General features: G+C 36.8%; 8 protein-coding genes across 8 annotated transcripts; 2 read left to right on the plus strand and 6 right to left on the minus strand.

Moving 5' to 3' along the window:
- Positions 1-1,125: 1,125 nt before the first annotated feature.
- On the plus strand, positions 1,126-3,660 carry GCK72_001488 (uncharacterized protein; the record flags this gene model as incomplete). Its single annotated transcript, XM_003097655.2, has 10 exons — positions 1,126-1,338; positions 1,390-1,560; positions 1,746-1,841; positions 1,890-1,988; positions 2,088-2,312; positions 2,364-2,779; positions 2,836-2,979; positions 3,029-3,175; positions 3,224-3,480; positions 3,530-3,660. The coding sequence occupies 10 exons, from the start codon at positions 1,126-1,128 to the stop codon at positions 3,658-3,660; spliced, it is 1,899 nt and encodes a 632-aa protein (XP_003097703.2).
- A 379-nt stretch (positions 3,661-4,039) lies between these two features.
- On the minus strand, positions 4,040-6,591 carry GCK72_001489 (uncharacterized protein; the record flags this gene model as incomplete). Its single annotated transcript, XM_053722997.1, has 7 exons — positions 4,040-4,190; positions 4,276-4,783; positions 4,844-4,936; positions 5,514-5,563; positions 5,609-5,729; positions 6,183-6,375; positions 6,472-6,591. The coding sequence occupies 7 exons, from the start codon at positions 6,589-6,591 to the stop codon at positions 4,040-4,042; spliced, it is 1,236 nt and encodes a 411-aa protein (XP_053591642.1).
- Positions 6,592-8,153: 1,562 nt separating this feature from the next.
- Positions 8,154-8,481, minus strand: GCK72_001490 (uncharacterized protein; the record flags this gene model as incomplete). Its single annotated transcript, XM_003097644.2, has 2 exons — positions 8,154-8,303; positions 8,413-8,481. 2 exons carry the CDS (start codon positions 8,479-8,481, stop codon positions 8,154-8,156), a joined length of 219 nt encoding a protein of 72 aa, XP_003097692.1.
- Positions 8,482-8,702: 221 nt separating this feature from the next.
- On the minus strand, positions 8,703-9,737 carry GCK72_001491 (uncharacterized protein; the record flags this gene model as incomplete). Its single annotated transcript, XM_053722998.1, has 4 exons — positions 8,703-9,023; positions 9,072-9,250; positions 9,304-9,409; positions 9,699-9,737. The coding sequence occupies 4 exons, from the start codon at positions 9,735-9,737 to the stop codon at positions 8,703-8,705; spliced, it is 645 nt and encodes a 214-aa protein (XP_053591643.1).
- Positions 9,738-10,221: 484 nt separating this feature from the next.
- GCK72_001492 (uncharacterized protein) lies at positions 10,222-12,430 on the minus strand (the record flags this gene model as incomplete). The annotated part of the gene is made up of 5 exons (XM_003097672.2): positions 10,222-10,314; positions 10,391-10,639; positions 10,683-11,135; positions 11,411-12,024; positions 12,223-12,430. 5 exons carry the CDS (start codon positions 12,428-12,430, stop codon positions 10,222-10,224), a joined length of 1,617 nt encoding a protein of 538 aa, XP_003097720.2.
- A 706-nt stretch (positions 12,431-13,136) lies between these two features.
- On the minus strand, positions 13,137-14,596 carry GCK72_001493 (uncharacterized protein; the record flags this gene model as incomplete). The annotated part of the gene is made up of 4 exons (XM_003097647.2): positions 13,137-13,280; positions 13,335-13,762; positions 13,850-14,268; positions 14,376-14,596. 4 exons carry the CDS (start codon positions 14,594-14,596, stop codon positions 13,137-13,139), a joined length of 1,212 nt encoding a protein of 403 aa, XP_003097695.1.
- Positions 14,597-15,627: 1,031 nt separating this feature from the next.
- GCK72_001494 (uncharacterized protein) lies at positions 15,628-16,987 on the minus strand (the record flags this gene model as incomplete). Its single annotated transcript, XM_003097654.2, has 4 exons — positions 15,628-15,769; positions 16,056-16,534; positions 16,679-16,876; positions 16,973-16,987. 4 exons carry the CDS (start codon positions 16,985-16,987, stop codon positions 15,628-15,630), a joined length of 834 nt encoding a protein of 277 aa, XP_003097702.1.
- Positions 16,988-17,238: 251 nt separating this feature from the next.
- GCK72_001495 (uncharacterized protein) lies at positions 17,239-19,906 on the plus strand (the record flags this gene model as incomplete). Its single annotated transcript, XM_053722999.1, has 8 exons — positions 17,239-17,293; positions 17,345-17,509; positions 17,696-18,035; positions 18,156-18,493; positions 18,545-18,705; positions 18,779-19,512; positions 19,560-19,686; positions 19,763-19,906. 8 exons carry the CDS (start codon positions 17,239-17,241, stop codon positions 19,904-19,906), a joined length of 2,064 nt encoding a protein of 687 aa, XP_053591644.1.
- Positions 19,907-22,691: the final 2,785 nt, after the last annotated feature.

The following is a 22,691-nucleotide window of genomic DNA, read 5'->3' on the forward strand; positions in this document are numbered from 1 at the left end:
CCAAACACATTCATTCTAATCTTCCATTCGTTCCTTTTTTCTTCTTTTTTTTGTTGTTTTATAGACATCTAGACAGACACACAGACGGATTGTAAGAAACAATGAATAGAAGGAAGTTGAATTCAAATATAATAAAATCCAGGTCAATCATCCATCAGAAAATGTTTTAAGACAGTTAAACGATGTGTCTGTTGAAGAAAGAATCACATAAACTGACAATAAAATATGTACTTCTTCGTTTCCGTCCTTTTTCTGTCCTTTTTTCGATCTTTGTTTCACTTCTGAATCCAATTTATACTTTCTTGAGTAGAACTGATCTCCCAGATTCTCTGAAAGTCAGTTCCAGTCTGTCAAAGTGCTTAGATTGATTCTAAAATAAAAAGTTAATAATGTGTGTATTGGCACACTCAAAACAATGTTTGCCAATTGCCTTAATTATGTTTACCTACACAAACCCACGCCATTTCCACGTTGATAGATACCATTCACTCATAGATGAACGGCAAGTTTATCGAGTTCTGAAAATTGTACGATTGTTTGAAAGTCTATATTTTTGTATGGCTCAGACTGAAAACATCAGTTTTTTTCTTCTGCAACAACGCAACATTTTGCGGCATTTCAAGTTCAAAATCCAGGACTTTTGCTTTGAATTTACTACTTCCCGGGTGCTCTATTTGACTGAAATTATAAACATTTTGTTTATTTAGATTTCAGGACAAACGAACACACAGACAGACACTCAAGAATCTATTCTTACAATCATCTTTTTTCATTTTTCACGTCTTCATTTGAATTGAGGTGATAAATAATTCCTCTTCCGACCTCTTTTTTCTCTTCAACAACTTCTTTTCCTCTTCCTCTCCGGTCACTTTCTCTTGTCCTAATTATCCCTTTCTTTTCTCTTTAACCCATCTGATTGGCGTTCTTCTTTCCGAAAGATAAAGATCAATTCACTGTTTCTTATCACCTTTTGAACTACTTTGTTTCTTTTTAAAATCGAAACTAGTTCGCAACAGGCGTGGTTCCTTTCCACTCGAATTTGTAGTGATTTACCAAATTTAAAACGGTTCACCTGCTGTGTTCTCATTCTCTTCAAAGAAACTTTCCAAATATTTCAATTTCAGAATGACGTCTTCTCAAACCAAGGTAATCCTACCCATACAACTCCTTCTGGTCTCTTTAATTTCCCTTTCGAATTGCCTGCTTCATGTTCAAAAGAACGAAATTCGAACATTCGATTCACTAGATGGTTTATGGACATTTGTAAGAGAACCACATAATGGAGGAGATATTGGAATTGGTAACCAATGGAATACATTGGATTTAGAGAAGTTTAATGTGAGTGGACATCCGGATAAACAGACTTTCAGACCCATTACATATTTCCAGAATGCAACAGTAATGCCCGTACCATGTGCCTATAATGATATTGGTACTTCGAGTGAACTTCGAGATCATATCGGATGGGTTTGGTATGAAAAGAAGGAATTTGTTCCTCTTAGAGATCGAAATATGAGACATGTCTTAAGATTTGCATCTGTTAATTACTTCGCTGTTGTCGTAAGTTATAGGGATTTAGGAAATAGAATAGGGCATTATGCAGTACCGGATACGTTCAAAAAAAAATGTTTCTAATCAAACCCTGTTTGTTGCTTATGATAAAATCTATATATATTTTTACGAAAATTCCGGAGTTCTATACACAGATCTGGAATAAACATTTCACTCAATTACTATATTTTCAGTACGTGAACTCTGAAAAAGTCACCTCACATACCGGAGGACACTTGCCGTTTGAAGTCGATGTGTCCTCACAAATCAAATTTGGAGCAGAGAATAAGGTTATTATTTTCTGAATTTATAGAGTTTTCAATTTCCGCATTTTTCAGTTTACTGTAGCTGTCAATAATACACTCTCATGGTCCACGATTCCTCAAGGAGACTTCAATTATCAAAGAGTTGCACAGAGAAATATTAGTGGAAGAATTGTAAGACTCCTTCTTTTTATTAGTTTTTTTTTACGGTTTCAGACTAGAAAACTTCCAACCAGAGACCTTCATTCCCTCTTTCTCATTTCCTATTTTCAGCTCTCCCGCCTTCCAGATGGCGCTGTCAAAAACGTTGGAAACTTCGATTTCTTCAATTATGCTGGTATCTTGAGAAGTGTTCAATTAGTGAAAATTCCATCAATTCATATCCAAAATATAAATATTGTTGCTGATCACACTGGATCGTTCTATTTCGAAACAGCTGCAAGTAGTTTGGATGGAGTTAAAGTTGAAGTGAAAATGTTTGATTCTGATGGAAATGTTGTAAGTGATTTCCCTTTTTTGAAAGAAATTATCTCATTTTCAATGATTAAGGTTTACTCCACGAATCAAACAAAAGGAGAAGGAAAACTAGAGAATACAAAGTTGTGGTGGCCACGTGGAATGGGTGATCCAAATCTGTACAATCTGGAAATTTCTTTGATTTCTGATGGAGAACTGGTGGATATTTATAGAGAAACTTTCGGATTCAGGACTGTCACATGGTCGGATTCACAGATTTTTATCAATTCGAAACCATTCTATTGTCTTGGATTCGGAATGCATGAGGACTTTGAGTTGATTGGACGAGGATTCAATCAAGCTGTCATGACAAAAGACTTGAATCTGTTGGAATGGATGGGTGGAAACTGTTATCGAACGACTCATTACCCGTATTCAGAAGAGAGAATGTTCGAGAATGATCGACGTGGAATCGCAGTTATTGTGGAAACGCCAGCAGTCGGGTTGAAGTATGTTTACTTTCTCTTTCTGAGTCCTAAAAGTGTTCCTTTTATCATTATTTCAGAGGATTCTCAAAAGCAAACAACAATTTACACGTTAAAATGTTGACTGATATGATTGACCGAGATAAGAATCATCCATCAGTGTTTGCTTGGTCACTTGCAAATGAGCCCAATACGAATAAGAAAGAGAGTAGAGCTTATTTCAAGTGAGTTCTTTTTTCCATCTCATGAAAAAAACTTCATTAAGAAATTCAGAACTCTCGTCGACGCCGCCCACGGAATTGACCGTACTCGTCCGGTGACTACTGTATATGGACCAACTAATTTTGATAATGACGAGACGGCAGATCTGATGGATTTCATTTGTGTCAATCGATATTATGGATGGTATATTGATATGGGGTAGGACATTCTGGACATCCGGACACACAGAACGAAAGACACTTTCAGATATATTCCATGGATCAATCAGAGTGTCTACTGGGATATTTCTCTTTGGAGAGAGACGTTCCATAAGCCAATCATTGTCACAGAATACGGTGCAGACAGTATTCCGGGATTAAATCAAGAGCCTTCTGTTGATTTTTCGGAGCAATATCAGAATGAAGTGATCCAAGAAACGCATCATGCATTCGATGCATTGCATAAAGATCATACGATAACTGGTGAAATGATTTGGAATTTCGCTGATTTCATGACTGGAATGAGTGAGTTTTCAGAGACTGAACTGGGCTGTTCCTCATTGATTCTTTTCAGCGACAACCCGTGCAGTTGGAAATCACAAAGGAGTTTTCACCCGATCCCGTCAGGCCAAAATATCAGCGTATACATTGAGAAATCGATATTTGAAACGATTCGATCAATCAAACCTGGAAATTTGGGACTGAAAATCTTATTATGTTGACCTAATCATTTAAGAAGCTTTATTTTTGCTGTATTTTCCCACAAGCGGGCCCCTTATACATTTTTCTGCAACTTTCAAAAAGCTTGTAATAAATTCTTTTGCCATGTTCTCCCTTAAGCATCCAAAGCATAAATTCATCAAAACATGCTATATTTCAAAATTCTGATAATATTAAATTAAATATGTACAACAAACAGTGCAAATATAATTAAAAGGACCCATATCAAAAAGACGCATGAAAAGAGAAAACATAATAACGCAGAATAGAGCAAAATCATTGGGAGAGAAAAGCAGAAAAAAGTGAAACTAATGCATAACCATTAAAAAGACTATTCATGGCAAAAAACATTGATAATTAATTACTACAGATCAATTTTATTGTTATTCCTTCGAGTATCCTTCTTCTTTGTTGTTTCTTGTCCTTCTGGATACATATCTTTCCGGAAATTATCAACTTCCATAATACTTGAAGAGTAACGTCCGAAACTTTGCAGAAGTGCAACCACCTCGTTTCTGAAAATCAAATATAATGGAAAGGAACTCAAATCTTTGAAATTGGTTCTTCAAACGATTCCGTTAGGATTCTATATAACAGTACCTAGTCAACTGGAACTTGGATGCATCTTGCTTATAATGTGAATGTGGTAAATCGGAGAAAAGAATTTTTAGCGCCGTTCCCATTCCATGTGTTTGAACTTTTCCCCACAGACGACATTTATCACATTCCACACAATCCATAATTCTCGAAATGTTGACAAAGTGAGATCGGAATTCTTCACGAAGTGCTCTTGCATGTGATTCAACTCCTGTGAACATTTCAGATTCATCAAAGTGATCTGGATATGATCGAATCTCTTCAAGAAGTTCTTCAACCGCTTTTCTTGTTTCTGCGTCTTCTTGATCATTTCCTGTATAGAATAACTCATTCTGGAGGTACGGGGCAGCTTTCAGAAGAGCACGAAGTTCCAGAAGATAGATGAAATATACATTTCGAAGTCGTTGTGGACCTTCCCATGACCATTTTGTTCCGAATCGACCAGCAAACATTTCAGTATTACGGAACCACGTTCCCATTTGTGAACCGAATTGTCCAAGGGATGGTGGAGCTGAAAAAGAAAGGAATGAGAATATGAAAAAGGTTTCAAAGAGATTCTGATATTACTTACGTGGCTTGTAATTGTATGCTGCAATTGAGATTGTGATAGCGGAGTGAAGTCCGGAAATGAGACGATAGAAAACGCGTTTCTCCAAGCACATTCCTGAAAATTATAACTATTTTTGGGGAAGGAAGAAGAACCCCCAAAACACATGGAAAAATAGATAAAATAGAAACGACAAAGTATAGCAAGTAGGAGTTCCATTCAAATGGAGAAGCCTGAACAGACCCGAAAAAATTCGAATGGAATTCCAGTTGACAAAGGTATCTTATAAACAAAATTCCCGTAAAAGACAAACATTGAATCGGTTAGTTATAAGAAATTTAAAAAAGTTCAATTCAAAAGCGGTCTTCTTAAGAAAAAGCAGTGTTGATTGTGTTGCTGGTTGGTGTTGTGAGTTTAAGGACACAAAGGACAGACACAAAGTGAAAATGTTAACAAGAGGAAAGATAGACTTCAATATATCAATTCCTTCACCAGATTATCAGGTAGGCAATGGTAGTGAGTAGCGTGAATAAGAATACAACGTACCTTCTGAATATTATCATTATTTTTTGTTAAATCTATGTGATTCATATTGGGAGAACATGTTATGAATGGTTTCAAAAATTAGTTATTGAATCAGGAATCAAAATCAACTTTTGTTTAGAATGATACGTTTCGGAACTATGAAACTCACCAAAATTGCTGGGATTGATCAAAAAGTTCTTGTCGAATTTCGGATCCGGTCTGTAAGAAGAAATTGTGTCACAATACTCCAGTCTGATTATTTACTTGAAACAATTCTCCTCGTATATGCTTTTCCATACTCTCTGTGGTGATTTTCCAGCATATCCAGTGTATCGTTCCGGATTTTTTGACAGGTCCACATAATGCATGCCCTCCGATTCGTCATCTGGAATAAGCAAGCTATTCGTTTCAGACTAATACATTTTCCAGGGTTTTCATATTTTTCCCATTTTCCAATTACTCATATACCCTCCTCACATAACATTATGTTTTCAAAAATGGGCGATGAGAGTATGTATATACAATTTATGAAAAGACCGTGTGGGAGTGTAGGGCATCCAATATCAATATACATTGTGTATTGTATTCGAATTTCATCAAAAATAAATAAATGATTGGTATTATGAGAATGAGCAGGTGGGCAAATGAAAAAATCGAAAAAAGAGAATTTTTGTGTTTGTTTGTGTACTAAAAATATGTAATATAGAAAAAAAAACGCGTGTTAATCTACGAAACGATCACAGTTGACTACGAATAGTAAAAATGTCCAATTTTTCAGACAAGAGATTTTATGCACTTTTAGGTTTTCTGCTTCTCAATTAAAAACTACAGTAATCACCTTCAATCTCACAGAACTTGTCTTCCAATCCATCGTCGTGATGATCCATCGCGTCCAATTGTCGTTTCTCATCGTCACGAAGTGTTCGATCCATTGGATCAATGTTATTTCCAGCATCGACACATTCTTCCGATTCTGATTCTTTCTTGTCTTCTGTTGCTTCTTTTGACGACGTTGGAACCGCCTCATCCACCTGAACGACAGCTATTGTAGCCGAGTCGTTCCAGCGGTTATTGTTGTGATTTTTATGATTTTCATGTGTGTTTTCATGTGATGAACTACGCCGTACCATATTCACTGCATTTCGGCGACGTAGACCAGCCGGCACTTCATCGTCACAGAATGCGATACCACACTGATTGGTACCACACTGACGATCATCTGCCCAGAATGGACATGTTTTATCCATGTTCACCTGAAAAATGATTTTTTGGAAATTATGTCTTAGAACTCGCGGATGTTTATATCAAACTCGACTACTGGGTCAATTATCTCAAAAACCATGTAATACTCACCTTGTAAAATCGGAAGAAATCCTTTTTGAGCAATTTTTGAAGTTTATCAAAGATTCGTTCATTGTTCAATTTATCAATGGTACGTAACTGTGAACATTCACACGGTTCGACAGCTTCATCCCCTTTACAAAAACATAAACGACCATCTTCGAATTGAGCATCAGATATTGATATGAGTACTGTTATTAATAGTACTAGATGAAATGGCTCTCTCATTTCCTCTGAAAATAATAGAGAAGTGTTAGTTGAATTTTCCGTTGGAAGCAAGCTTCGTGTAGGAAAATTCTAGTGAAACACGTGTAGGTTTTCAGAAAGTTCACGTGGATTGTTGCATACATGTGATCCAGGACCAAAATGTTCTAATTATGACTGGTCAAATCTAATCGCAAGCTGCAAGTTCAATTGAGTACCTCGGATCTAAACTCAATCAAGAATACAAAATAAAAAAAGGGAAATGGAAACTAGGTGTCTGAAAAAAGATTTGAGTATTTTAGTCAATATTCCAATATCGTCATTTCTTACATAGCCTATTAAGCATTCAAAAGTTAGCTATCTGGCTGTCGCCGTTCAAAGCTTCTGAACTGAGTCCGGATCACAAGTATGATTCATGAATTATTATGGATCAGGAAGAAAAATTAAAAACAAAGAAAGCATAGAGATTCTGTACACGGATAGAGAAAGAAAAAGTGATTTTGTGAAGAGAGACTGCAGACAATACGGGAAATACGGGAACGAGGGCAATGTCTCCTCCTCCGGTATTTCCCGATTTCCGTCAGAAATAGCCGGGAGGAGATAGGCGGCACCCATATTCCGTCAGAAAGTGCCGGAAACTGGATTTTGTGCTCTTTGAGCACATATTGACACAAAAAACATATTTGAAAAAAAACAAACCACATAAAAATCACAACAACAACCGCTGAAACTCTGAATTTTGATTAGATTAGATATTCATTTTTCCTTTTTCAACTTGTTTTTAAACGTATAATTTCAAAGCGACAAGAAGAAGAACAAACAGTATAAAATCCATTGAAAAGAAAAAAAAGAGAGCACTAAGGTACGGAAAGCAAGTGCGCTCCACAGGGAAATGGAAAATTTAGTAGGAAACGTATTTGGGTGACGTTGCATTGTGCTATTTCTTCCTTAATTTTTTGTGTCTGTGAAAATAGAAAAAGGGAACAGAAAACGAGTGGAAACACAAAGAAGTAGAAACTATTCCAAAGAATTTCGAAATAGAAAAATGGATAAGAAATAAAACAGGCAATGTGGAATGAAATAATTTCTCATTTGTTCAACGTTGAGAGATATATCGTTAGAATCATGAGATCTATCAGCATTAAATAGACTCTGAAAATTTATGAGAAGAATGTTGATTTTCAGAGATCAATTAACTTTTATTATGATGTGCAAAGTAGTGAAAGGTAATTGAGATCTGGAAAACCAACAAGAAAATGATCATTTATATTCCGGATGTTCCCGGTTCTGCTGCCTGAGCCTGCTGCATTTCATCCCTTTCCACAATTTTTCTTTTCAATTTCTCATGTTCTGATTGAATTTGCCATTTTTGATTGAGTAGTGCTAGACGGCTGTCATTCAGTGCTTTCTCTTCCTGCAAATTAAAACTATACACAAACGACGATAAGGGAAAGAAATAGATAAATACAGGCATATGGGAGTAAAACACATAAATGTTTCAAACAAAAACCTGAATAAGATACCTGTTTGAGAGCTGCGAGCTGTTCTTCTATGAATTTTTGACGGGAGTGCTGCTCATTTTTTTTCTCCATTTTTGGTATGTATCTAAAAAAAGAAGTATGTACGGATTATCTTGTTAGAATTTTTGTATGACATTGAAATATCAACATCTCAAACCATGAAATTATTGGAACTGAAACCAATAAAAGCTCCTCAAAAAAACTACAAAAAAACAATATTTATTCATTAGAAGTAAAGCATATTAATCACAATTTTCAGAGATAAAACAACGTTAAGAAGAAGAAGAAGGCAACTAATGTGTCTTGTATTTCTCGATTCCGGATGGACTCATTACACAAATGTGTCCCAAATCACGGAATTTCTGATTATAATCGAGACCGTATCCAACAATGAATTTATCTGGAATTTCGAATGCTACGAAATCCTCTGGAACATCGACGAAACGTTTGACACGTTTGGATAAGAGAAGGGCGGTCCATGTTTTCTCGACTCCGGTTTCTTTGAGAGTGGTCAGAAGTTTGGCAAGAGTTCTTCCAGTGTCGGAGATGTCATCAACAACAAGTACACTCTTTCCTTTCAGCTCGTCCAGATTAGACAGTCCCATTATTTGAATCTGAAAAGTTTAAAGTTGAACATTATGTGTTTGCTGATATTCCATCACCTGTCCAGTACTACTTTGATCTTCATAACTCTTGACTCGAATAAAATCAACGGTCATCGGCTCTGTGCAAGCCGAACGAGCATTTGTGAGTTCTTCGACGAGAGCAGTGAAAAATTTGTAGGATCCCTTGAGGACACATAGTAAAGCGATCGGCTTGTTTCCGATTTCAGCGTTGATATCTGGAATTCGAAATAATTTTCACGAAATGTTTGAAGTAACCAAATGGTTATACCTTTAGCAAGACGACGAACTCGATCTCTGACGAGGCCTTCTGGAATGACGACTCCTGACAAGTCACCTTGATAGCAAAGTGGAATGTCAAAAGCTTCAACGGGGAGCTGAAAGAGAGATACTTGAACTGTGATTTAGTGAAAGATACAGTAGAAACACTGTAGTTTTTTTTTGTTTTTTGTTTCCGAATACCTTTTTCCAGAAATTAGGTCAAGAACCACTTATTGGAAAAGTAGAAGTTTCTGTCAAGTACCAAATTTCTAAACGAATTAGTAATAATAGATAAAACGTTCCAATATTGCTCTTATGGAAGACTCGTTTCAGGCACGCCAGATTTCATCTGCTTCTTTTTTTCATAGTGAAGATGGTACTTGTTTTTCGAATTTCAAATCTTACCTCAAAGTCGTCGGGAATAACGGCACGAACGTGGGTCATTTTGATCACGCTTTCAATCAATTCGAAAAAGTGCTGAATGAATGAAAAAATGTAAAAGATACTAGCGACAAAGTCACTGATACTCTTATCAGTGATAGAATGATGTACTGATTACAAAGGGACACTCCCCCTTATCAGATAGGCAGATAGAGAGCGACGATGAAAGTTACGAACGTGTCAACGATATATGTTGCAATCTCCGAGTTGGACAATGTGTTTTGAGTGGTTTATGGGGTCAACGGAACAAAAAACAAAAAACAATGTGTTAACAGAACAAGAAAAAACGATAAATTTTAAAAAATCCGAGTTTTTCATAGGAAATATCTCAAAAAGAGGAAAAATGAGTTAACAGAACAAAACAATTAACTGATGTGGGAAAAAGATGAATAGGAACTATGATTTTGATTCAAAAAATGAAATGGCTGCTGGAAACAAGAAGTCAATTAAATATAGAAAAGTTGCCATTTTCCATCAAATTATCCAATCAAATCCATCCGGCGTACTCCGCAATTACATTTTTATTATCCTTTCGGTTACGGCCCACTGCACTTTGTTTTCCTTTGACCTTCAGACGAATCTACAATATTGAAATACATTGGAGGTTACTGTATCTCTGTGCATTATATAAATAATAGATAAATATATCTACTAACCTTTTCCTTATTTCGTTTCTTATCCAATGCCAACTTTCTTTTAATTTCTTCAGCTGAAAATGTGGCAGCACTGCTTGCGACACTTCTTGCTCCACTTTGCACTACGCCTCTTCTTTTCTTCTTCACAACCTTAGCCAACTGCTCCTCAACTGCCACATGATCATCTTCTTCTTCCTCCTCGTCTTCTTGTTCATCATCATTATCAGAAGATTCTGATTCTTTACTGGCTGTTACTCCGGGAGGATGATTCTGGAAAACGGTTGTATAAAAAATAAATTTCCAATGAACTAACAATTTTATCCGGCAAATCACTATCGTCGTATCCTTCCTCTGTCTTCAATTCCTTCAAGTCAACATTATCCAACAGAGTCGTGGCATCAGATAGCCAATCATTGAAACGAGTAGATTGAGAAAGAACAATTTTTTGTTGTTTGACAGACTTCACTTGAGCTTGAACCTCTTCGTGATCCTTCTCTTCCTCGTCTTCTTGAATAGCTTCCATTCCTTCTGATTCTGAATCTGAGGAGTCCGAATCCTCCTCCTTTTCACCTTCTTCATCTTCCTGCTTTTCAGTTCTTAGCTCTTGCTCACAATGTGCCAAAAAGTTCCCATCATCATAAGCTTTATTCAGATCCAGAGCCATCTTTTTTGTAAATCCAGATGCTTCCAACAGGACATCCATGTTTCCTTTTCTCTCGATCTCATCAAACTTTGGCCAATCTTCACTTTCATAGTCGAATCGTCTCTGGAAAGTTGGTACTTATGAATTGTTGACATAAAGCTGATAAATAGTGAAATCAATGCAACTCAGACGATTCGTTGATGCTCGAGGAACGATCTTTTGCTGGGAGATAAAATTCCAAAATAACTATTCTGTCGGGAGGTTCGAAAATTTTCAGGTCTGTGGTCTGGAAATGACGGATAGTGACCTCTTATCCCTTTCTAAAGCCGGGAGGCAGTAGTTAAAATTTTAGAACTCAACGATCCGTCTGAATGCAAATTGTCTGATAAGCAACTTACTTTAAAAAAAGTTCGAACACATGTAACATCACGATCAAAGTAAAACTCCGCGTTGGCATGATCGATTGATACCATTTGCGGGAAATCAATCATAACAACACGTTCATCTTCGAGCATAATCAAATTGAATTCGTTGAAATCTCCATGAATTACACCATGTCTGGCCAGTTTAACAATAAGTGCCATCAATCTGTCATACAATGCAGCAGGATCTTCCACATGGTTTACATTACAAAGTGTTTGTCCAATAACTAATTGCATTACAACCAAATGACGACACACATCGACTCCTTTTGGAACTGGAAATCCTCTCTCTTGGAGCGCTTTCAGAAATGCGAATTCCTTCGCAGCTGCTAAACGGCTCAAATACAGCCATGAGGCACTCTTTCTCTTCTTGTGATAATCTCGTTTTTCCTTGATTTTTCTGAACGAAGTACGACCCAATCTATGGAATTTCAGACACAAATCATTGAGTTCTGGGTCACCGCCCACATAAACATCCGACTCCTTTCCAATTCCAATTTGATTTCCGACACTTCCGACGACGTCACGAGAGCAGAGGGCACGGAGAGCGAGGTAGTCGTAACCACGGATTGTAAGACGATAGCCATCAACTGAAATTTTGGATGTTAGAAGAAAGATCAGAAGTTGAATTGTATACAGCGCCATCAAGAAAAAAAGGAAAAACAAAAATGGTTCAAACCAGAATTGCGAAGTTTCATGTTAAAAAATATTGATTGCGATGTTAACAATGTCATAATTCAGGCCTTTTCTCGATCTTCTTGCATCTCATATTATGCCTAAAATCTTACATTTCTTGCTTCTCTCGAAAGCGACCAACTGATGTTTGCATAAATCATTGAGTGTTCTGAGTACACCCCCTCTGTGAATTCCAGCAATTGATGAAACTAGTGCCAGTGGAACGACTTCATGATTCTTCATTCCCATTTCAACGGCAATGAGCACTCGGAAGTGGTCACCTTCCAGGTAACGCATCATTGATACGTTCATTCGACCCATCTGCAAGTAAAAATGTTGAAAGCAGAACTATTATAGTATTTTTCAAGTTACTGTTGGAGTTTTTGGCTTTTATTCTGTAGAGATTTCAAACCAAAAGAGATATATGAACAAGAAACTGACAATCTGACCAGAAAAAAGAAGTGAATTGCCAAATTGAGAGACTTCATTCACAAACACAGAAAAAAGGAAATATATGAGGAGGATGGCATATGAGAAGAAGGAAACTGTTGTAGGGAGAAGAGTTAAAATACAAGTTAATTCACAAATGAAAAAGAAACAAGAGAAGCGAGAGGAAAATGTGTGAAAAATGTTTACGGGGCATGGATAAATGATGAATTGAGGGACTAAAATGAAACACCGGGGCGCCAAGAAAAATGTAAAATTGTGAGACTGTAGACAAAAAAATTGGCGTATAGAAAAAGTAAAAAGAAGCAGAAGTGTTGGGAATCACTTCCAGAATAAAACAGAGAATATTGGGTGAATTTAGTTGGGTATGAATCGGACTGAAAATGACATAGATGGGGAAGGGGAAAGAAGAAGAATACATCACAGAAATCAGGAGAAAAGAGCTGGTTCAGTGGTAGATGTAGTGCAGAGGATAGCGGTCAATAGCAACAGAATGCAGCATTTCAACTATGACTAGAAAGAGTATCTAATGCGTTTTCAAGAAGTATGAAAGAGCGGTGAAAGTGAGGGGGTCAGGGGGCTATACACGAGATTTTTTGGTTGGTGGGGAGACGTCATTGGCATTGACCATCTTTTCGAGCAAGTTGTTGGCCAACATTGGTTCTTCTTGAATGAAAACACGCCATGCCGGAAGGGCCATTATCGTTTGGCGGTTATGCACAGCCTGGAAAGAAATAAAGTTCATGTAAAGAATTTAATTTTCAGTTATGGCACTTACGAAGTCAATACAAGCATCGTATAAGACATCAGTGTTGTATCGCTCCGCATGTGTAATGCACTCAAGCACGTTGTTCACACTGAGCCTGTCCAGCAAATGCTGCTCGCATGTCATTTTCAGAGCGAGAATTTGATACTTCTCGGCGATTTGCATCACATCGACCGCCTGATACACGTCGATTTCTGATTTTATCACGCCGGCATAGATAAATTCGAGCATCGCACGGACAGCCACTGGTGAGAAATCGAGAATTTCAATCTTCTTTTCTTGGCTTTCTCGCATTTGACCATGACTGAGCATCATTTGGAAGACGTCTGAATGAGCACGAAGCTTGTATGCGTGTACACGGAACGATTGCCGGTCTCCATCAGGTGGTCCGGCAATAATTGTCATGTCCACTCCTTCGCTAGTGGAAAACATATCCAGTTCTGAAAGAAAAATTGCTGATGATACCGCTTTCTTTAATAAAAGATTCGTTAATAAAAAATTGCAACTTAAGGGGGAAAAAAACTAACCTCGTTCGACATATGACGTTGGAACTTGCGAGAATGGCATTTTGATCGAAGGCATTATTGGAACCCGTTTGCATGGAACTTTTGACACGTCGGGAATGAGTTCGATATGGCACGAAATGACCAATGACTTATCTTGGCGGATACTATTTTGTACTTTGGCAGTCGGAATATTTCTGAGACCCCACGAATGTCCGCCTTTCGGTGGTTTTGCGTGGAATTCACCAACGTTTACATTACTGAATTTTGGCTCCTCGTTGTCGTCGAGAAAATAGAAACGATATTCGGCCTTGAGGATCACTTCCTTCGAAGGTGATGTCGCTGACATTTTCAGAAACAGTGAGACATTGTTTGCATTCTCTTCTCGTTTCCCGCCGGGATAGAGACACAATTGCCAACAAGCTTCTGGAACGGCATCATCTCTGAAATAGAATAAATGTATATTTCCAAAATTTCAAATCACGCGACTGAGATGGGCAACCACAATGACCATGAATGAAAAAAACATTTAAAATTCGTAAATCCCTACTTGAAAACAGTGCTCCGAAGGCAACTTCCAGGTTGACTTAGTTTTAAGAGACTATCGAAGTTGCTGACTGTCCATCTTTGTGTGAGTACAACTGATTCAACATTCGTCATACATTCGTTACTGTGTAATGCGGATGAGTGTCTTCTGGTACTAGAACACGAGGGTTTTGTGGCGAGATAATTATGGTCCGACCTCCCGTCCGCTATATTTCGATCAGACATTTGATTTAATCCTGAAAACCAACACTTCAGATAAGTGAGCTTAAGAAATGAAGATAGTTACAGGAAATGATCGGAGGGCAATTTTTTAGCGAAGTGAAGTAATAAAAACGAAACGAAACTGGTTAAAATGAAAAGAGAACTGATAGGAATCTGGAACGAAAGTATCTTCAAAAGGTTTGAGAAATTCTGATTCCGTGAGCAACCTGATTTCATCACCGTTGAGCAGAGGAGTTCTATTGATAAGATTTGATCGCTGAGAATACAAAAAAAAGTTCGAAAATAGACGAAGTAGCTGGAACTATAGCTGGATAACATGTGAGCAGTAATGAGAGTGAATCTTCCGCAAAAATCAACAAAAGTCACGAAAATCGATGGAAATTGAACTTTGTTCGCTTTGGTTGGACTTATGCTGTTGGGAAGTTGAGACCCTTAAAATATCTCTAACCTGACTGAGTATTACTGATCGATTGATATGAAAACTGAGGATTGATTTGGAAAAAGTGTTCGATTTCTCACGCGGAGAACGGGACTTGGGGCCGCGGCGTATTGATTTTCACTCGGTGTCTGCGCCTCTGGCCTTTCCTCTCTCCGTCGTCGTGTCAAGACCAGTGTATCCTTCTCATTTAAGACTAGATATAAATATTTCAGAACGAGTATAATAATATAGAAAGAAAAAGCTTTTCAGGTTCAAAAGGAGTTGAGTAAAAGTCAATTAATATGATCATTAGCGGAAATATAGGACTCAAACAATATTTTAGCAAATTAATAGTATTATCGGTCAATAACCGTTGAAAAACATGAAGAATTCTTGGAAAAAAATGGCTTATAGTTTATTTTCACTTAAAAATTGCTGAGAAAAGTAACACTGAAAAAAAATTCAAAGATGTGTGCAAACACTGTCACGGAATAAAACAGACACAGTAGTTTACCGCTGAAAAATACAGAAAGGACAAGATTTGTTACAGGAGATCGAGGAAGAAGTTTATGTCAATTTTTATATTATGATCAACAGATAAAAATAATACTATATCCTATTTTTTGGTCTTTTTCAACTTCAATATCCTTCCAATTTCAAGCAGAGCTTCCGTATCACATTTGGTGAGATCATAAGAAAGATTGAACGTCGTACTGGAGAGTGTAGTTGTCGGCAAACTGAGCAAAAACTCGCTGGCTCTGAAATTTGAGAGTTTTGTTTTGTGTCATAAAATGTTATCAATACAATTATTCTAATTTTATCATTTAAAGATTCTGTCTGAATGTAAGTAGATTTCCATTTTTACAGTATACTGCACCGCGATTTTTACTCATGAAATTGAGAATATTAACATTTATGATTCCCAAAGCTCTCTTGGTTGAACTGGCTCGTTTGTCAGCTAGAGTAATGTTGCGTCAAAACTGAGTCTATCAGATCTATTCAGTTTCGTTTATGTTTTTAATTCTTGTAGTACAAAAAACTCACTTATAAATTACATATGGATCCTCACATTCATTCAGCTTCTTCGTCAATTCATCCGGGGTTTTTACTTTTTCTTTGGGCTCCTTCACCTCTTTTTCCTTTTTTTCTTTTTTATCCTTCTTTTTCTCATATTGCTCATCGAATTCCATGTCTCTTTTCTTAACCTTCTTCTCCATTTTTTCATCTTCTGATGGTGTCATTTTCTGACTTTTCCTATGATTATCTTGTGGTGACTTCTCATCATTTGATGATGAAATCATTGACGCTTTCCGCTTTTTCGATTTTGAATATCTCCTGATTTGTTCCAGATACGCTTGTGGGACATCTTCACTTCTGATTGCTAACTTCTGTACTTCGTTTTGAACATCGTGGTCACCAGTGAAGAGTGTGAGTTCATAAGGTATACTACGTGGCTTTTCATTCGGTAGATTCAAGTATATTGTCACTACTGCACCAAATGATGCGAATCCACTTTCCGTAATCTGAAAATTACAATTCTCTAGTGGCATTTGAATAGACCTAGAAAATTTCAGACTCCGCCTTTTTTTTCATGAACCTCTTTTTTTTTTTTTTTTAAATTTTTCAGCGTCTTTCCTTAATAAAGCAAAAGTTAAAATAAACCAAACCTTGAATGGTGGTTTTTTGACCAATCTTTCCGGTTGTTCGAATGTTTCATGGATCTTAAATTTGACCTTTTGTATCAATTTCGTATCCAGAAAATCTTCGTATTCTCTATTTGCAGGCTTTACAAAAAGAGTCCATTTGTGTGTATGCCCGTCTGGACGACCTGGAGGCAGACGGGTTGATGAGTGACCCACGATTACCTAAAATTCACCAGTAGAGAATCTTTTCAATGTTTCGATTCAGTTTTCTAGGTGGAATTTCTAAAATTTGGACCAAATAAAACATCCAATTCTTACCTCTACAATATGCATTTTGACTAGATCTAAAATTTAGTAATAATTCGAGTATTCCATGGGGAGTCTATACGATCGTAGTCCTCACGTGCGTGCACTTGACGTACAAATGCAAGTGTGCCCCCTTGCTACGGGTTAGAGAGTACGAGACGCGGATATTCGATGACACATTTTCAGTGCACTTCCGAGTTTATTTTTTATTCTCCTGAAATTCAATGATTAAAAAATAATAATTTTTCCTACCAATAATCATTTTTTACAGCATAAAAATGGGTTCAAACGAGGATGGATTATTCCAGACCGATGCTTTTTCTCCGTCAGATTGTAAGTTAGAAAAACTCGTTTTTTATTGTTTCATCAAGAAATCATTTTCAGATATCCGAGATCGTCTAAAAGGAGTAAAAATCGGTGATGAAACCCGAAAGCTTCGACAACTTCGATCTGAGATGAGTGCATTAAATCACGCATCACAGGAGACGCTGAAAAATAATGTATTCCGGAATTATCAACAATTCATTGATTCTTCAAAAGAAATTTCTCGTGAGTGATACATAGCCAAAAACTTTGAAAACGGGAGAACTTGTTCTGAAATTTTAACATTAAACTCTAATGAATTGAGAGAATCAGTTGTAAAAGAAAAATCTGAAATGAAACGGGAAGTGTTTCATCAAAAATCTACCCATTTTCTTTTTGAATATAATTAGATAACTCATTTATGCATTTCAGATTTGGAACGAGAGATCTACCAACTAACACACTCTCTCATTGAACAGAAACAAGTCATCGAAAACTTATTAATGATGACTGACGACGATAAAAATTCAATTCACACTGTGTCATCACATTCAACAACTACATCAAATACAAATCCAATTCAAATTTTAATGCAGAAAATGGAAGGAATTGGCGGGATTCTCAATAACATGTCAACTTCTGAAAAAGTAATTCTTCACGGAGAAATGGAACAGTTTGATGTCGAGACAAAAAAACCTGTCCAGAAGTGTATGCTCATTCTGCTATCCCATCGTCTTATTATTGGAAATATCAATGCAGCTGGAAAATATGTGTAAGTTTTCCTATAGAAAGTTTATGGGTATTCCTCTCACTTCACCGCAGTGTTGAAAAACGGATAATCAAAATTTAAACCTTTTTTCTATTTTTTAATACACTCATTCGTAGTTTTTAGAATGGAATCCACTCTTTCCCTCAATTCCGTTGCCCCTGTTAATGTGAAAGATCGAGAATCCGGAGCTGCCAATGCTGGAAAAGTTCTGAAATTATTAATTTTCCCAGAATCGCGTTGTTACTTATGTGAAAGTGCCAGAATTCGAACATTATGGTTCGATGAATTAGAACAGGCAAAACGAGAAATTCTTCATAAAGGAAGTCTTGTTCGACAGGCAACAATTCGAGGAAAACGGCAAACGGTTAAGGAGAGAAAAGCAGCAGCAGTGGCGGCTACAGTAATCGAAGAGAAATCAACTTTTCAAGAAGAAGATGAAGATGTTGGAGATGAGGAGAGAAGTGAGTTTCAGCACAATTCTTCCCGTTTTAGAAAATTGACGAAGTATTTAGATGATAATGACATTTCCTGGCTCTCTGAATTGCCCGCTGAATTGGATGATTGTATTGCTCATAGAGATTTGGATCAAGCTGTTGAATTGATTCATGAATGGAAGCAATGTCCAACGAAAGATGCAGTTATTGATATTCAACTTCAAATGAGAGAAAATACGGTAGGTTATATAAACTTACATACTCAATCCTGCTGTTTTCGAAACATTTATATTCATTAATTTTCTTTTCCAGATTGTTCAACTTCTCAGTGATGACGTCAGCCGCCCTGGAGCAGTACATGGCGGGCCACGAGCAATGAAAAAAGCTCGAACCCTTCTGACCCAACTAGGACGTGGAACTTATGCAACCGATGTGTATCTAAGACGACGAAGTGCAATGCAACGTAACGCTATGCGTGACGTCACCGTATCAGAGGAACCAATATCATATGTCAAACAGTTGTGTACTCTGTACGGAAATGCAGTGTCAGACATTGCTAATGAGTTCCGTTCAATGCCACAATACTACTGTCAAGTACTTCAATGGTGTTCATATGAATTGAGTACATTGCTAAATCTAATCAGAAGACATGTGATTGAAGTCGCACCTGCAATTGCAGTTATTGCATATACATGGAAGAATGTAATGCATACAATGGAAGATTTAACGGCAATTGGTGTTCATCTGAATTTTGAAGTCAATCGATTATTGAGTACTCCATTGGAACGAGCACTTCAGGGAAATTTCGAGAATATTTGTGACGCTGTAAAGATGAGAATTTCGGAAGAAAAGTGGCGACCTTATGTTCTGGATTCTGAATCCGCGTTGAATAGACTTGTTGAAGAGCTGTCAGATGTAGGAATCAATGTGGAATGGGCGATTTCTGCCAACGATGAGACGAAAAGTTCTCTGAATGTTTCCCAAAATGTGGTACACTTTGCAAGAGTGGCTCACACGCTTTCTAAGGATTTGGCGCCTCTCAGATTGTAATAGCTGTCTTTTCATTTTTGTAAGCCTAGTTATAACATTTCAGATCCCCAATTCAAGTTTTATGTGAAGTGTATGCCGATGAACTGTGGAAAATGTATCTTCAACATTTATCAGATAATATTCGAGACGGAGCGGTTTTTGCATATTCTACAACTTTCATTCTTACCATGGTAAGAGATATTAGATATACACAAAGATACTACAAGACATCCAGATACAGGATTCATGAATTATCTAAACTTCCAGGTCCTCCCAGTGTGCGATAAAATTCTCTATGGCGAAGAGGGGGAACTGATTCGTCTTATCGAACAATTTCCAAGCCTCGCTCCGTATGCAGATCCTTCAGATGACGAAAAACAAAAAGACGATGAAGAAGTTGCTCATGTTTGAAATATTTTATGAATATAGTGCTTATTGTTTTAATGTTGCCCCTCTCACACTTGCTTTGCTGTTTTCAATCTGTGATATATCATTTTTTAAATTAATTTAAGTCAATTCGAATAAAAATTTCAAAGTGTACAACATTTACAACAAACCAGATGCAAATCTAAAAATTTAGTTCGAAAAAGACTTCATTGAAAACAAGATGCTTATAAACCAATTTGAAGAGAAAAACATGAGAATTAGAGAAGACAACAAATGAAATACCAATTTTTTTAATAGCAAAATAATACTATCAAAAATTAACTTTTTTTGCATCTTTTCCTTGGGTATTCAACTAGATATCTTGATGAGTATTTCTTATTTTCAGAAGGTTTCCAGACAACAAAAGTGAAGAAGGGTGGTGAGAATTCTATGGAAGCTCTTACTATATCGTTGTATCTTTAAAAACAAACGGGAAACTTGAAAAGTACAATTTAAAAGAAAACAAGTGTTCTTTGACCAATAAGTCGAAGGTTATCGCCCTCAGAATTATTGCCGTGATCTGAATAAAGTTCCAATAAATGAGAAATTTAGTTACTCAAAACATGTAGTTTGAGTTTATAATTCACATGAACCCCCTTCAAATTGTTTTTCTTTTTTCAATCTGTGATACGTTTATCATTTTTCGAAAATATTGTTTTCTCTTTCTCTTATTTTCATCTTCCAATACAAAAATTGTCCCATCTTTTCTTCTAAAATAGAAACAATAGATGTATGAAAATATGTGTCATATTGTTTTCTCTTTTTAGCCATTTTCAGATGTGTCACCACCTTCTCGAAACATTACAGAAGCCAATGACGTGTTTCAGAGAAAGAAAATAACGAAAAGCCGAAAAAAACACGTGGAACAGCTGACAATAATATATCGTAAGAGCACTCTACCCTCCTCCGCAGTTCTTCTTTGCTCCTTTCTTTTCTGAAGCCTCCCCAGTTTGAAAGCTTCAGAACCCAATCTCTGATTCTCTAATAAACCCCGAAGGAGCCGAGACAAGATGTGCTCTCCACACATTACACAAGAAGGCTGAAGAACTCAAACGAAAGAAGAAGAAGAAGAAGCTTTAGCGAGAAATGAGGTGTGCACTAGTAGTGGAAGAAGGAATTCGAAAGTGTACAACATTTGGAATCAGGAGAAAAAAACATATGTGTGATCTTGTGTGTTCGTGCTAATGAAAGAGAATTGGGGACATCTGGATATAGAGATATACAGACAGATAACATATACGGGCGATAGAAGAGGTGTAGAAAGAAAGTCATCATCGAAATTACACCTGATGTAATGAATCGAGAATGACTGGTGTACCTATGGCGCGTTTCTGTTCGTTCCGATCGGTAGAAGATCAGTTAGATGTAATCAGTTATTCATCATGCCACAACCGAGACGTCGGGATCCCATAAGTACTAACAAAAAATCAGACCGTCAAAAACTATTTTTATTGACAACTTTTCAAACTGAGCCATCATTTAAAAGATTTAGAAGACGTTTGCAAACTACTGGAATCAGCTTTTATAGACCACTTTGTATTAGCTCGGCACAGTTCTTGCAACTGCGCTCCACCGAAATACCCTTGAAAAATGTCTCTTTTTCTCTGAATCTCTCAACTTCGCACACTATTTTCTTCGATTTCGGCAGAGCGCGGTTGTAAGAAGCAGCGTGCAGTACTAATAATCGTAATTAGGCTTATCTGAAAGTCATTCAAGTGACAGATTTTTCAGATTCTCAAGAGTTAAAAATAATGTTGGTATCCAGATTATATTCTCCAAAAATATCATAAATCTGAAACTTTCTGCAAAAATCCTCTGGAAAAGTGAATAAACTCATGATGTTTTTCAGGTCAATTAATTCCACAATCCAATAGTTCCCAGAAACGAACCTTTTTTCTTCTTACTCTTCAAATTTCAAAACTCAATGATCATACTTTTGACATCAGAGTTTCGTTTGTTTCTACTTTTTTCTTTTCTTCTTCTTCTCAATATCAGATAGAGAGCGTGGCAACAACATAACATTTTGAAGGAAGCAGGAAACAGTTGGCGAATAACTCAGTTGGCAGAATGAAAGAGAGAGAGAGAGACAAGGGCAACAATTGGTTTACTTTTTATTGAGGTGGTTTGAAGGTGATGATGGTTCAAGAATTACTATGTTGGTGGTGGGAAATCTGAAATTAGAGATTTCAGATAAACGTGTGTCAAACTTTTATCTTTCATTTCTTTAAATACTGTATACTTATGTTGATCACTTTCTTGAGGTGACATTATTTCAGATTGTTTAAAATGTTCTGGAGATGCACGTTTCAGGAATCGTATAAAATATTTCAGCATACTAAAAACAACCAAACTCCTGTACAGCTTTCAGAATTCATCCGGTCGAAGTTATATAACTATGAGTCAACTGCTAGCTGATTCAGATAAAGAAAAGTTTTGGTACATTTCCAAATATTATCCTCAGTGGGACGAAAACAAAAACACTCTGAATCTAGAAATTTCAGCTACAGTATCGCGGAAATGAGAAATTAGTTTTCAAGATTTTCAGCTGCTTCGAGGCTTGCAAAATGACTGGATTAAAAAATTGAAACCGACTTCCAAAAATTCTAAGTTTACGCTTTATCCTAGCAAACTTTACGCATTTTTCTAAATCCTTTTTTTTTTTTGAGATTTTCTTTTCTCGTTTTGAAACAAAAAGAGTGCGGGCAGCCTTATGAGCATTCTCATCTGTCTGTGTGTCTACTACAGTACCATGTATCGACACATAGACCCC

The sequence above is a fragment of the Caenorhabditis remanei genome, chromosome I (genome assembly GCF_010183535.1).
Source record: "Caenorhabditis remanei strain PX506 chromosome I, whole genome shotgun sequence".
In the NCBI taxonomy this organism is placed as follows: domain Eukaryota; kingdom Metazoa; phylum Nematoda; class Chromadorea; order Rhabditida; family Rhabditidae; genus Caenorhabditis; species Caenorhabditis remanei.